Source organism: Cuculus canorus, chromosome 5 (genome assembly GCF_017976375.1).
Source record: "Cuculus canorus isolate bCucCan1 chromosome 5, bCucCan1.pri, whole genome shotgun sequence".
Lineage (NCBI taxonomy): Eukaryota > Metazoa > Chordata > Aves > Cuculiformes > Cuculidae > Cuculus > Cuculus canorus.
This window is the reverse complement of record NC_071405.1, coordinates 29,941,185-29,955,412: the sequence shown is the minus strand read 5'-3', so window position 1 is coordinate 29,955,412 and position 14,228 is coordinate 29,941,185. Positions and strand designations below refer to the sequence as shown.

The window sequence follows — 14,228 nt, the reverse complement described above, 5'->3', positions numbered from 1 at the left end:
TATTCTACAATAAGATAGTCACTTGTAAACTAGAATTTTCTCAAACTGTTAGGCAGGCATTTTCCCATTTTCCGCATTAGAGTCGTTGTCCCCAACCATGCAGTAATATATTCATTTTCACAGTATCAAAAAACATTAAGCAAGATACAGCAACAGATGATGCAGGGCAAGATGACTGTTCTAAGTTCCGTTCCTACCAACAGTTTCGGAACCAAACTGGCTATATGTGTAACGACCCAGGCTTTAATGGGTCAGTTCTTATTGGCATTCGTATATAACTCTTCTCATAGTAACTGCTGAACTCAAGATTTAAGAATATGCCTAAGTGCCCGAGAATCAGGATCTAAACTCGGAAGTAAGCACTGATAGAACTGGCTCAGTACATAGACATATTTTCTTTTTTCTTAGCAGCTCAATGTCTCTTAATAGGTACAGCATCTATCATATATTTCACTATTCCTGGGGGGAAAAGAACACCCCATGTTTGGCAGGCGCCTTACATTGCTTGCACACTATGACACAATTACCAATTTACAAGTGTAACTGAAAAGTTGTACGAATCCAACTCAGGAAATAAGGATCAGTGAAAAGAGAAAAGCTTATCCTCAGATCAGAAACTTAACTTTCATTAAGTGAGGCTTACAGAGTCCTGGAGACTTAAATAAGCTCTTCCCCATCCTTGATAAGCAAGCTCTATTTTTAAGAAAATGTAATGCACATCAGCTTTGACAGATGCTAGTTAGATCTTTTAATGTATAAGAACGTGGATCTGTTCAAACAAGACAGGTTTTAATCATTACTTTTGTTTAATCTGGCCTGTATATTACTGCACACTTCTATACATTAAGAGATTTTTATGCCTTGTTGCATCTGGCTGTTGGAATGCTGTACTTTTATTACCCTGTATCTTACACTAATTCTTTGAGTGACAGTTACTATTTTTTCCAAAATTTAGAGATTTAATCGTACTTTAAGTATCTCCATGGAACGATTTAACACATTTCTATGTTTTTTTCCTAGTCCTTACTAACTCTCATCAACCTGCACAAAATTTAAATTATCTCTTTTTTTTTTTTTTTAATATAAGCCAACTACCCCAAGATGCTGCTCTACTACAGTCAAAAAATGTTTTAAACAGGGAAAGGGCAGGGTAAAAATCAAAGCAGGTAAAAATCAAAGCAGGAAAGACATGCGCTAATCTTGGGCAAGCTAAGTGGAATAATGACACAAAACAAAGAAACTATTTCTTACAAATAGTTTATCATGAAATCATTTAAAATATTTCAGTGTTTTCACACTTAACTGTGTGGTAGAAAAAGCTTTTCTTTCGATCTCACATTTTAATAAGGAAATGGCTTCTGGCAAAATTCTTGCGAGATCTTACTAAAAAGAATTATTTAATTCCGCGCAACACCAGGCATGACTTCTTACCTCACTCCTCATGAGTGTTTTAACACTACATTTATGAGGACATGAAACCATTACACACGGGCAGTCTGTATCTTCGTGTTTCTACAAAGAAAAAGTAAACAAACCACAAATCAACTCTTACTTTGAAATGAAAGTGGACTTACCTGCAAAGAAAAGCATCCCATAAATTAAAAAACCACACAAATTTTTTTTTTCAATGTTTATCCCCATTATGCAGTTATAGAACGGCAATTACTCAAGCATCAGTTTACAAACAGACATGGTGATATTCTGAAGCAAAAATACAGGTTTTCTTGTGTTTTCCTGCACAGATTAAATCCATTTGCTTCTTATTTTATTTTTTCTACTTAGACCAACGAAACAATAATAAAAGTCAAGTTTTCCTTTTCAAGAATTACTTCACAAAAATGGGCGTTTTTAAGAGCAAGCAGAACCATTGCAGATGCCTTTTTTAGTAAGGGTATACAGCGCGTGGAAAAACTCTTCAGAAATGTACTTTGCTAACTCCCAGTGAATCTCTTTCCTTTCCCTGCCCCTTCAACTGTCTTCTAATTTATATTCCCTAACTTCTGATACTAAGCCTCACTGTTATACACCCAAAGCTCAAAGAGACGTTGAAACTTTAATTGCGATGCCGGGCAGGCATTTTGACCTGAACCTAGACAATGACATATTTCATTATACCTGTCAAACCACACCACTATAGGGAGAGAAGATAATTAGGCCCAAGCTAATTGAATTTACATTTCTTCTCAGTTTTTCTCAACAAAACAAAAAATCTCGGAAAAAAAAATTCATTTCATGTCAAGTGACATGTCCCATTCAACTCAAAATGAGCCATTTCTGGTACTTAAGAAAAGCGAAGGAAACAAAGGCCTAGATTTCTAGATTTAAAAGGTTGTTCAAAAGAGAAGGAAAAACAGCATGCCTTTTTTGCCCAGTCATAATGTCTGTTTTTTGAAACGTGAGATGTAAAGGAGATGTAAGTGCTTAGACCTCACTTCTCAAAACAGATGATGAGGTATGTTATTCCAAAGCAAGTCTGTCTGGCCATCCTTCTTGCTCACACTAGTTCAGCACATGTAGACAGTCATAGTAGCAAAAACCAAGGAAGCCCATGTTGCTCCTTACCCAGAGAGCTGAGATAGCCTCCCAAAATGAGGAGGTGAAGAGCTAGCTTCATTCCCTCCCCAGCAGGACATGGATAACCAACTAGGAGCAATGCTAACAGACTAACAACATCTCTCCCCAGAGCAGGCTCTGTCAGCGTGACCGTGGTACATTTCTGACAAGCAATGGCCCACAGGATCATTTCTGCTCAGACTCAAGAACTGTGCCTGGGCCCCCCTCATTCTGAACACATCTGTAATCATGTTGAAGAGAGACATCAAACACATCATGCAGCTTTGGGATTCTACTACCCTACAACTTCTAGAAACAATACTTTCTTCTAAAATTCATTCCTTAATTTTAACCCATTCTCTTCTCCAGCCTCCCCAAACTGTCTGGCAAAGGCTATGACACTGCCTCTTGGTTCCTGATAAAAAGGCAACACGCAACATCCTCTCAGCCTTCTACCCAGTTCTTCACACTCTGCATCCCAGCATCCACTCACTGGAACCAAAAGGAGCCTTTCCAATGACTTCAGGATATACCAGAGTAATCTCATCCCAGTGGCAGAACCCTCTCCAGCTAAAATCACAAAGCTGGGCACACAAAACCAAAAGCCAAATGCAGCATATAATAACACGGGTAACACCCCACGCAGGACACCTATGGCTCCCCAGAAAAGCCAGAGCACAATGGGAACACGTCTGGTTCCAGAGCAGTGGCAAGGCAGAAAGGAGACAATGTCTCGCACCTTCCCCAGTGGCTGTTCCAGTCAGCTCAATGGTACTGCAGCTGACTGAGCAGAGACCAGATTGCCTGTGGTAGTGTGGGCATGGGACAGTCTTTTTGTGGCCAAGGTGGTAGTGAAGAGCCTGGGCACTGAGTAATGCTGTCCTTCCACATCTGTATCACATTACTGCTGCCACAGTATCAATATTACAGAAACACTTCCGCCAATTTTCCACAGAAAAATATAATTCAGAAGCATTTCAGGCTACCCATTTCTGCTTCAGCGATGCACCACCTTTATCTGCCAGGAGTTACGGGATGGAAAAGGTAGTTTTGTAACAGAAAAAAAACAACCAAAACCAAAACAGAACGAAAAAAAACCAAACAACCCAACTTCTTAGATGGTTTAAATCAAAGAATTTAAGAAGCTAACTCATCTAGTGATAGCTCAGGCAAGACAAATACAATCTAAAAAACTTGTACTAAGACTGTTAACTAAAACAGGCTGCCTCCAACAACGGGGATTTCCTACCCAACAGGTCATGGGATTCTATGAAGATATGAACCATATGTACTCTGGTAAAATTATTTCTGTTTCGATTTGCATACCTTTTCTCTCGGTACGCTCCCTCTATCTCCATTTTCAGTTCAAGTCACTGAAGCTTGCTTCAGTCATTATTACATCAGAAAAAATTTTAGGCTACAGAAGCTGGAGATGAACTCAAGCTCTGGGGGACAGAACTCACATGAGAAGTCAGAAGAAACCTTTCATTCAAAGGTACAGTCTCATTAAGCTTCTGATTCCCATTACCGAAGTACAATGAGGTAACATTTTATCAGGCCACAACAAATAAAACCATCTGCATTTCTATAATCACAGAGCTTTTAAAAATCTAGACAAAAAAAATAAAAATAGCAGCCAATTCCTCATCTTCTAATTGTGGAGCTTTCTGCACTCTTAAAGAAGCATGGGAGCAGAACTGTCCCTTTTCTATGAACTGAAACACGTCAGTCAATGATAACATGAGAACATGTAACACTCCTTGGAAATGTCCTGATTTACAAATGCAGATTTGTTTAGAACTTTTAAGGGCAAGTGAATAGCGGTACTACAATAAAAATAGTTTTATCTCAACACAAAACTACATTTCAACAAACCTCTTCAGCTTTCTGGATAAGCCAATTCTATTAACTCTTAATGAACTCAGAATTCCACCACTGAAGATTTTGGTGAACAGTTACTTTACTTATAAACACTCTTTTCTGCAGTTCAAAGTAATGTTTCCAACATATATGTCTAAAATAGATTTCACTGTGAATTAAAAATCTGATCAACTAAAACTTGTCTCAGCTTCTGAGTATGCTGAAAACAAAGAATGCTTCTCATCATCAACAACTTCACATTGTGTTCTTATCTATTGTTTGCCAGGTGAAGTCTCACATCACAGTTACTATACTATGAAGGTATGAAATCTGAGACTCTCAAACTATGTAAACGGATTTTTTAAAAAAATGTTAAGATTACAAGAAAAGAGATTCAGCATAGTAGAGTTCAATGCAAAATAATGCGAAGAGCTAAGTTACAATTCCATGTGTAAAGTAAGGATGACTGTCTCAACCTCTGCTCTATATTCTAACTCGACATGCTGCTTATCAGACAACCTACTCATACACCAAGAAAGCAGTAGCTCTGCATCAGCCTGTCATGTACCATTGCTGGTTATGCCAAGACAACTTGTTTTCACACTGCTTCCTTCTTTCCTCTCATAACAGATCACACAGCACCCAAGAAGGATTATATAGAAAGAAGCTGTTTCTCCAGTAAATTGCTATGCTCATGCTTTTCCTGCACAACACTCAATAGCTACAATAGTAGTTGCATTTATTTTATCAATTTGAGTAAAATAAAAAGCATCACAAATATTACTTTAGGATCAATAATATGCAGTGGGCATGATTTTTTTTAAAATGCAGTATCTGAACATCAGAAAAAAGAAAATGTTTCCCACTCAGACCAGTAGCTGGTGGTTTCGCAGAAAAAAAAAATCTTCTCGAAGTCAGCTATTTTCTTTTTTGACTTACTAATTCTGGCTGAGAAGTCAAAGCTCTATGGGCAGCTACACAGAAGCACAAGAAGAGTTATCATTTTGCATTAATGTAGGGAATCTTGTTTTACACACACAACAAAATACTGCACCTGCAACATAATCATCGGGACTTGGCTTTTACAGTATTTACAGGTTGTCTCCCGGTATTTACAGGTCTTCTCTACATGATCTGGCAAATCTTTTCTCAGTACTTTTTCTTTGCAATCAGCACGAGGACACGGAAGTTCTTCAAACTGACAATCAGTTTTCAAATGCAGCTGAAAAAATAAAAAATAAAAAAGGTCAAACTAACTAAGGTTTGTACATGTCTTATCCTTTGAGACATCCCACATTAAATAACTTCACTTACTTTGGTTCTGAAGTTATTTTGTGTACTACACTGTGCAAGAACAAACACTGGAAAATCTACTCAGGAATTCAGTTTTTGTCTTTATACTCCACTTACCTAGACAGCAGATTTCACTGCATTATAGATGTATGCTAGCTACTTTTATACTAAAATCATTCTACCACAGTCCATAATTCCACACAGGCTATTTAAAAAAAGGTAAGCAATCTTTTTCAAGGTATGTTATTCTACATACAGCAGCACCTATGTTTAAGTTAAGTACTTAAGCTTACTCACTCAAAGCAAATTTAAGTACCTACACATCCCACTGCAGACTGCTGCGTAGCCATAACTTCCAACTGTTAAATTAACGGATTACTGCTATGCTATACCTTCATGAAACAAAGCTACAAGTTATTTTGTACAAATCTGGAGAAGCCAAAGGCTTAATTCCATGCACAAACCACCACTTACATGAGAGGATTAAAACTGGCAAGTAAAAATAAAAACAAACCACAAAGAAATTCAAATTTCTCACATTTGTAAAGCACACATTAAGATTTTTCCCAATTTTTGTTCTCCCTCCAGTTCTCGTTTGTTTCATGCAATTACATTTCTGAGCTGTCACACAATCGCATGATTTTTTACTACAATTCCTTATAGCTCATCAAAAAGCTAACCGTATTCTGACACTTATAAATTAGATTAACCACTAAAGTGAGGAAGTCAAAAAATGGACTAGGGGTTTAATTTGCAAAACTACATCTCATTCTTTAATTCAAAAGGAAGCTTAAGACTATGTTAGCTTACTTACCAGTAATTGACCCAAAGAGAGTTGTTCTTTACAGCCCTTGTTTTCATTTCTGCAGTATATTTGAAGGGCAAGTAGCTCTCTTCTGCAACAATTATCTTTAAATACCTGAAAAATTAAAAAATCACTTCATTTTAGAAATCTGAAACCACTCAAGAATATGCAAGTGCAAATAAACTAGCAGCCATGCAATTTGGCTATAGTAGTGTCATTTAACTCTAGCTTTATGCGCCACAAAAAATCCTACCATTCAATTTTTCTTGAATGTGCATATCACTGAGATTCCTTCACTATGAAAGAGCCCAGTGAAAGAGAATATTTGAACAGATGCTATACTAATGTTTCACTTTTACTATAAATACAATAAAGGGAAAGATACAAGGGAGGACTGAATTATTTGCTGCTTGCTTGCCAATAACAGGGCTGCATAAGCTAGAAATCTAAAATGTTTGGGAAGCTGGTGTATTACGCACAATACCATAAAACAAAAAAAGAGCTAAAGCACAGTGGTTCAGGGAGGAAGGATTTCATGGAAGGCAGACCCACAATTACTGTACTGGTTAGGCAAAACACCAACTTGCACTTCAGTGGTTACACAAAGATTTTCTATGGTCTTAGACTGGAGGAGGTTTATTATTTCACAGATAAGCAGGCTTTAACCACATCTTAATTATAACATTTATAAGCCTTTCCAGCATTTTCTGTCTATAACTGAACTGCAAGAAGTTAGAAATAGAGAGCTCAGGGTTTGGATTTATCATCTTTTATGGGTGATAGCCCATAAAAGATAAAAGCAACAAAACTGCACTCTCAAGAAGCCCCACTGCTAAGGGCAGGAACTGAGGATGAGGGCTGAAGACCATTGCTACTATTCTGAAGTCCAAAGCAAAGGGATAAAACCTTATAGTTAATTTGCAATTGCTTTCATGACCATTAAGAAATAGCAAAACAAAAACCCCAGCCTCTGACTACTTCTCTGACAGAGTTCCGCGACACCAAGTATGCTGCAGGGGTAACGTAATTACAGAACAGTTCTGTATGCTAACATTTAATAACAACAACAAAGAATTGTGATCAGATCTGCTCACAGCGACTATCAATCTAGCCCCAGTAGCAGTGAAGAAACAAGTGCTGCAACCATTCTCATCCGAGCTCATCTGACATAGGTCACTGATTTCTGTTTACTTTTCAGATACACATGTGAAGTTTAATGAATCAACAAATCTCATTTGAATAACCAATTTGCCAGTACTGCAGTACTTTTTCCAACATAATTCACAGGACTACTAGGTACAGTTTTGCTGACTAAAGTTAAATTAAGATGACAATTTTTAAACCATTTTTTCCAAGACATGTAAAAGCTCTTCATTGATTTTTGGACATCAGCATTCACTATGGGAGAAGAGAGGTTTCCAGTTTCATGAAAATCATGGGCTTACACAGTTAGTCTAACACATTTTTAATACACACTGCCCTTCTCATCCTCCTCCTGTTTAAGAGATATTTGAAGTTTCATAACAAATTACATATATATGTATACTAGGAACTAGAAAGTCAGAGTCAAGACAACAGTTAAGGTAGGCATTATGATTATTGGTCTGAGCTTCTGGAAAGCCCATCCACGTCAAAACTGAATTACACTGAGCACTGTTCAGAGAACTACTCTGAGTTAAGACAAGGAGAAATTAATGTACCCACTGACCTTTTCTTGAAAGTGGTTACAAGTATTTATTTAAATAGGAAAGACCACTAACACAAAGAATTTACTAAATACTTTAGAAAAATCTAACTTAAAAACTGCATAAACAATGCACTAATTCAAGAAGAATTTTCTCTACCTTCTCTGTCCCCAACATTTCAAGGGCAACACAAAGTTTTGCTGTGAGAAACTGTGAAGACTATCAATAAAATAACTTATCCATATAAAAATAATCTGATTTTATTACAGTTACTGTAACCCCACACTGTTTTGCTTCCAGTGCAGTTCACAGAACACCACACTGTAAAAATGGATCAGTGGAACAGTAGATGCTGTGGTCTGGAGCCAAATCAGGAGTAAGGTTCGGCTAGATCTGTCACATCTCTGCATCTACAGGAGATGCAATATTTCTTACCATCCTTCCAGCTAATGGGAGGACAACTGCAATGTGTCACTGTTAACTCCAAACTAGGAAAACAAAATGTGACACTTAGCCGGACCATTAGGAATGAAGCCAACATGCTGTTTTCCAGCATGTGGTTCGCAGTAAAAAAGAACTGTCTTCCTATATAAAATACATGCTTTACGCATTATAACAGAACTATCTTTCTCAGGTAGCTTATTAGGCTCATAAAATAATTACCACAAAGGATATACACAACTTACATACACCATACAAGTCAATACTCTTGAATAAGAAACGACGTTAACAATACCTTATCTTTTACTATGCCTTCTTGACATGCTGTACATTTTGGACTAGAAGAACTGGAGAGAAAAGAAAACAGAGAAACTATTTTAACTCATCTGAATTTTTGTGGTACAAACATTTCCATTTACGAGGCACTTAGTTATGATTATTCACTGTTTTAGAATCAATGAAAGTGGATACAGCTCATTACAATGAAACAACAGGATGCTATTTCAAAAAATTTGAACACTGAGTTTTCAGTGGACAGTATCTGGCATTCTCAAGGAAACAGGACCACCACAATGCCTTCAGCCAGCTGCGCAGGGGTTTTCTTCAAGGTGGCAAATTTCACTCCCTGTTTTACAGTCCGGACCTGGTCCACAATTTTTGTCACTTCTCAGTCTATCTTTGCAAATAGGCAAAATACTTTCTCTTCAATTATCCAGACATTTTTCAAACAACACCTAATTAAACTTTACTTTCTCTGACAGTCAATTATGCATACTTCTAGGGTAAAAAAGTATTTATGTCCATCTGCTTCAAGCCTGTTCCAGTTTTAGCAACTGTTCCAGATCCTTGCTCCTTCCTTTATCTGAACTATTGCCCTGTACCTGTTTCAGTAATTGAATTAACAAACTTGTGATCATTTAGACAACACGTAGGTTGAAGAGCAGAGCAGTCTGTGAAGTGCAGGAAACCTGGATTCCTACAGCTGTTTCTGTCTCTGACCTGCTAGGTGTTGTGGTGTAAATCCCTTCATTCCAACTGAGCCCCTTTTCCCCGTGTACAGTGGAGATAATCATACTGATCTCCCTTGTAAAGCACCGAGATCTGTGGATGCAAAGCATGAGGTAAAAACTAGATAAATTCTTTCGTAAAGCAACTCCCTGAGAGGCCATGTAAGCTGTGGCTGTTAGCAGCAATGCAAATGTGAAGGGCCGAATAAGTTTGATTACATTACATAAATGGTATGGTCATTTCAAATCACCTCACTGGCTTCTGCTCTTTGAACAGACCATTCTGTGTCCCATCATATTTTTGAGCACCTTAACTACCTTGCAGCTTCAATATCTGTAACATTTTTCTTAAGTGGAAAAAAAAAAAAAAAGAGGGGGAGAACTAATCTCCTCAAGGGCATACAGTGTGTAATACCATGTCATGCTTTCCTCGCTTTTACTGAATTCACTCAAGCATCTCACTTGCTCTTTTAAACTACTGCTGCATACTGAGCAGACATCTTTACTGTGTTATTGATACTAGCTCACAATTCTTTGTCCTCAACTAACCCTGGAACAGAACCTGCTAGCATGTAATCAGTGTGTGTGAGAAGCAGCGTATCAACACTGAATGAAAAAGTTTTGTGCCAAATACAGGAACAACATAAAACTTATTTTGCTTCCAGTTTTATGGCATATCTAATATTTCTCAAAAAAAGAAAAAAACAAAGCTCTACATTATTTCTCAAAATAAAGCACTTAAATATAGTGAAATGGGTCAAATGAAAGAAACCTGTGGCAGATGCTCTTACCCACGTATCCTTTTTAGTAACAGACTGGTTAGACAGTCAGGAAGGTAAAATTACACATACTCTAACTGTACTGTAATAAAAACATGTGTGTGTCTCACAGCAGGGAAGGAAAGTTGCCTAGATTCCAGCAATGCCAGAATTGTTACTATTTAGATTAAGGAACTGCTCTGTCCATCTTCAGACATCTAAGCATGACAGATGTTTGTTTTTCTTCAGTCACCATTATTAACCACATAAGAGTCTTCCAAACTGCATTTCTTAAATACAAACTACACCTAACCTGAAAACGTGTATTGAAAGAAAAGATAGTGGCGTTCTTTTGTTATTGTTTTTGATCTGACATGCTATAGCACCAAACTTACAGGAGTGGATTAGTGAATAAATGGAAATACTGACTACTTATTTACCCCAGGAGATTAAAGCTTGCAGAATGGTCTCCAAACATTAGACCGAGTTTTGAAATCTCACTGCTGAACACAATCGGTAGCAATGCATCGAAGTTGCGAAGCAGAGATATACCTCCACTGGTGCACAGATATTTCTTAAAAGTTAGATACTCCTTGAACGATCACACTTTAATTCTTACCTAGACTGAGAGAGATTGCATCTCTCAGCATTCATTTTACATCTACAACATTCACTCACACACTTGGCACCATGGCCTAAATATCTCAGTAACAGAGAAGTCAGCCTTCCTGACCCTACTGGAATCCATGAAAAACAAAGCCCCGTTTTGGGACAGGGTAAGAGGGAAAGTGGGTTCCACAAACAGCTACATTTCACAGAACAACAGACTCATTCAGGTTGGAAAAGACCATTAAGATCACTGAGTCCAACCATAAACCTAAAACTGCCAAGTCCACCACTAAACCATGTCCCTAAGCACCATATCTACACAAATTTTAAATATACTCAGGGATGGTGACCCAACCACTTCCTTGGGCAGCCCGTTCCAATGTTTGACAAACCTTTCAGGGAAGTAATTTTTCCTAATACCCAACCTACACAAGGTGCAATTTGAGGTCATTTTCTCTCACCCTATCTCGTTACTTGGAAGAAAAGACCAACACCAATCTCCCTACAACCTCCTCTCAGATAGTTGTAGAGAGCAATAAGGTCTCCTCTCAGCCTCCTCTCCTCCAGACTAAACATCCCCAGTTCCCTCAGCCACTCATCGTAACACTTGTACTCCAGACCCTACACCAGCTTCATTGCCCTCCTCTGGACATCCTGAGCACCTCAATGTTCTTCTTGTACTGAAGAGCCCAAAAGTGAACTGAGTATTTGAGGTGCAACCTCACTAACAGCAAACACATGGGGACAATTACTTCCTTACTCCTGCTGGCCACATCATTTCTGATACAAGCCAGGATGCTGTAGGTCGTCTTAGCCATCTGGACACACTGCTGGCTCATGTTCAGCCATCTATCAGCCAGCACCTGCAGGTCCTTTACTAACAGACAGCTTTCCAGCTACTATTCCCCAAGCCTTTAGCATTGCATGGGGTTGTTGTGGCCCAAGTGTAAGACCTGGCAATTGGTTTTGTTGAATCTCATACAACTGGCCTTGACCCATCAATCCAGCCTGTCCAGGTCCCTCTGTAGAGCCTTCCTGGCCTCAAGCAGATTGGCATTCATGGTGTCATCTGATAACTTACTGAGCAAGCACTCAATTCCCTAATCCAGATCATTGGCAAAATATTAAACTGAACCAGCCCCAACTGAGCCCTGGGGAACACCACTTACGACTAGCCACCTACTGAATTTAACTCCATTCACCACAACTCTTCGGGCCCGGCCAATGTTTTCGGCCATTCAGTCAGTTTTATATCCAGTGAACGGTACGCCTTTTCAAACCATGAGCAGTCAGTTTCTCCAAGAGAATGCTGCAGGAAACTGTGTCAAAGGCTTTCCTAAAGTCTAGGTAGACAACATCCACAGGCTTTCCCTCATCAACTAAGTGGGTCACCTTGTAAGAAAGGAGATTTAGGCTAGTCAAATAGGACCTGCCTCTCATAACCCCATGCTGACTGGGCCTGATCCCTTGGTTCTCCTGTATATGCCACTTGATGGCACTCAAGATGATCTGCACCGTAACCTTCCCTGGCATCAACGTCAGACTTGTAGCTCCCCAAATCCTCCCTCCAGCCCTTCTTGTAGATGGGTGTCACATTTGCTAACCTTCAGTCAACTGGGAGCTCCCCAGCTAGCCAGGACTGCTAATAAATGATGGAAAGTGGCTTGGCAAATGGGATTAAACCACTTCAACAACTGTGTAAACAATAATGATGGGAAGCTCAGTTGTCTCATCCTGACTCTGAGAACACAAATGTCTGCACCAGCACATAGATCATCATGCAAGCAACAAGCAGAAGACTGCTTCAAGTCAGGGCATTTGCTTCCTGTATCCCTAAAACTACAATCATGTCCACACTATTTTCAGCAGTTCACAAAATCTGAAGGTATCAGTAGGTTCTATGATAACAAAAAAACATACCTCAGCAAGGCATTCATGCAGGTCTCACAGAATCTGTGTCCGCATTCAGTCTGTTTAGGGTTGCATAAGATGAGGTGACATTTTTCACATTTATACTTATCTTCCACAGCATTTACAAATCTCTCTTTGTAGCCACCATGCTCTGGAACATAAATCGATGCTGAAGCACCGTGATCAGGATTGGCCCTTTGCTGTACCATTTCTACAGATAAAGGAGGTTCTGTCTTCTTACTGGTGTCCATGCTCTAAGATGTTTCTGTGAAGCAAAAATGAGAAAACTTCTGAGAAATTAAGATCTCCTTTTCCATTTAAATAAAACAAATACAGCAGTCTGAGACACTACATAAATACATGAAGCACTAAGAACAGAACAGATACGTGTCCACACATCATGTGAACATACATACATAACTGTCTAAGTATATTAAGCACAGCAAATCTGTACAATATTCTGCATTTTCCAAAGGCTGTAGGAGGTAATGAATTAAAACCTATTCCTGAAAGCAAAGCTTTAGTTAATTATAATCATCGGTCTAGAAACAAATGCCAACTCTTATTTGTAGAAACAAAATCATCACAATTCATTGGCTTTACCAACATCAGCTGAGCAAGGGTAGAGGTGCACAACGAGAAATCCACACTTCATTGCCCCCTTGTCCCAGTACAAAGCTTCTCTGTATCTTCATTAAACATAGACGGAAAGGAAACCATCCTCATAACTCAACACGCAGATCCAATGATCAGGTCTTATTCAAAACCACACTCAACTCCACCTCTCCCAACAAAAGTAACTGTAACTACAGTAACTGGTGTTTATGCTTTGTGAATCTGTAAAGGTTTTCAGTTCTCTGAGTTATAATTCATAGATAGATTCTCTTTTCCCTCTTCAACTGCAATTTTTTTTATCATACTCAAGACCTCTGACATTCTGTCAACTCTTTAAGTCAAAAGCCAACCTAAAGCACGCTGACTGTTAAGAACACCACAGGGAGTGTGACTTTCCTTAAAATTCCAGAATAAAACAAGGTGTGGCCTGATTCTGACCTACAAAAGAAATTCAGAAAAGAGAGGCACTAGAAGAGATGCTGACAGCAGAACTGGCAAGTCAGGAGAGCACAAAGTTTCTGATCTTAAAGTCATACAACACAACTACTGAATGCCCGTTTCCCCATTAAGCTTCTTCCAAACAAACAGATACTAAAGTTTATTAGTTTAAAGATGTGAAGACTTCCAGTAACACGATTTCATCACAGAAAATGAATAATTAGTCACAAGGAGGCAGGCAGGGTGAGAAGGA

The 14,228-nt window shown here is 38.6% G+C and overlaps 1 protein-coding gene across 14 annotated transcripts in view; it reads right to left on the bottom strand.

Moving 5' to 3' along the window:
• Positions 1-14,228, bottom strand: part of TRAF3 (TNF receptor associated factor 3) — a 71,490-nt gene that overhangs the window by 22,640 nt on the left and 34,622 nt on the right. For all 14 annotated transcript variants that reach the window (XM_054067466.1, XM_054067463.1, XM_054067475.1 and 11 more), the window contains 5 exons: positions 12,932-13,187; positions 8,933-8,984; positions 6,521-6,625; positions 5,468-5,635; positions 1,432-1,512 (listed from right to left, as the gene is read on the bottom strand). In XM_054067466.1, coding sequence (XP_053923441.1) covers positions 1,432-1,512; positions 5,468-5,635; positions 6,521-6,625; positions 8,933-8,984; positions 12,932-13,173 — 648 coding nt within the window. In that variant the 5' untranslated portion in view covers positions 13,174-13,187. The remainder of the gene's footprint in view (positions 1-1,431; positions 1,513-5,467; positions 5,636-6,520; positions 6,626-8,932; positions 8,985-12,931; positions 13,188-14,228) is intronic.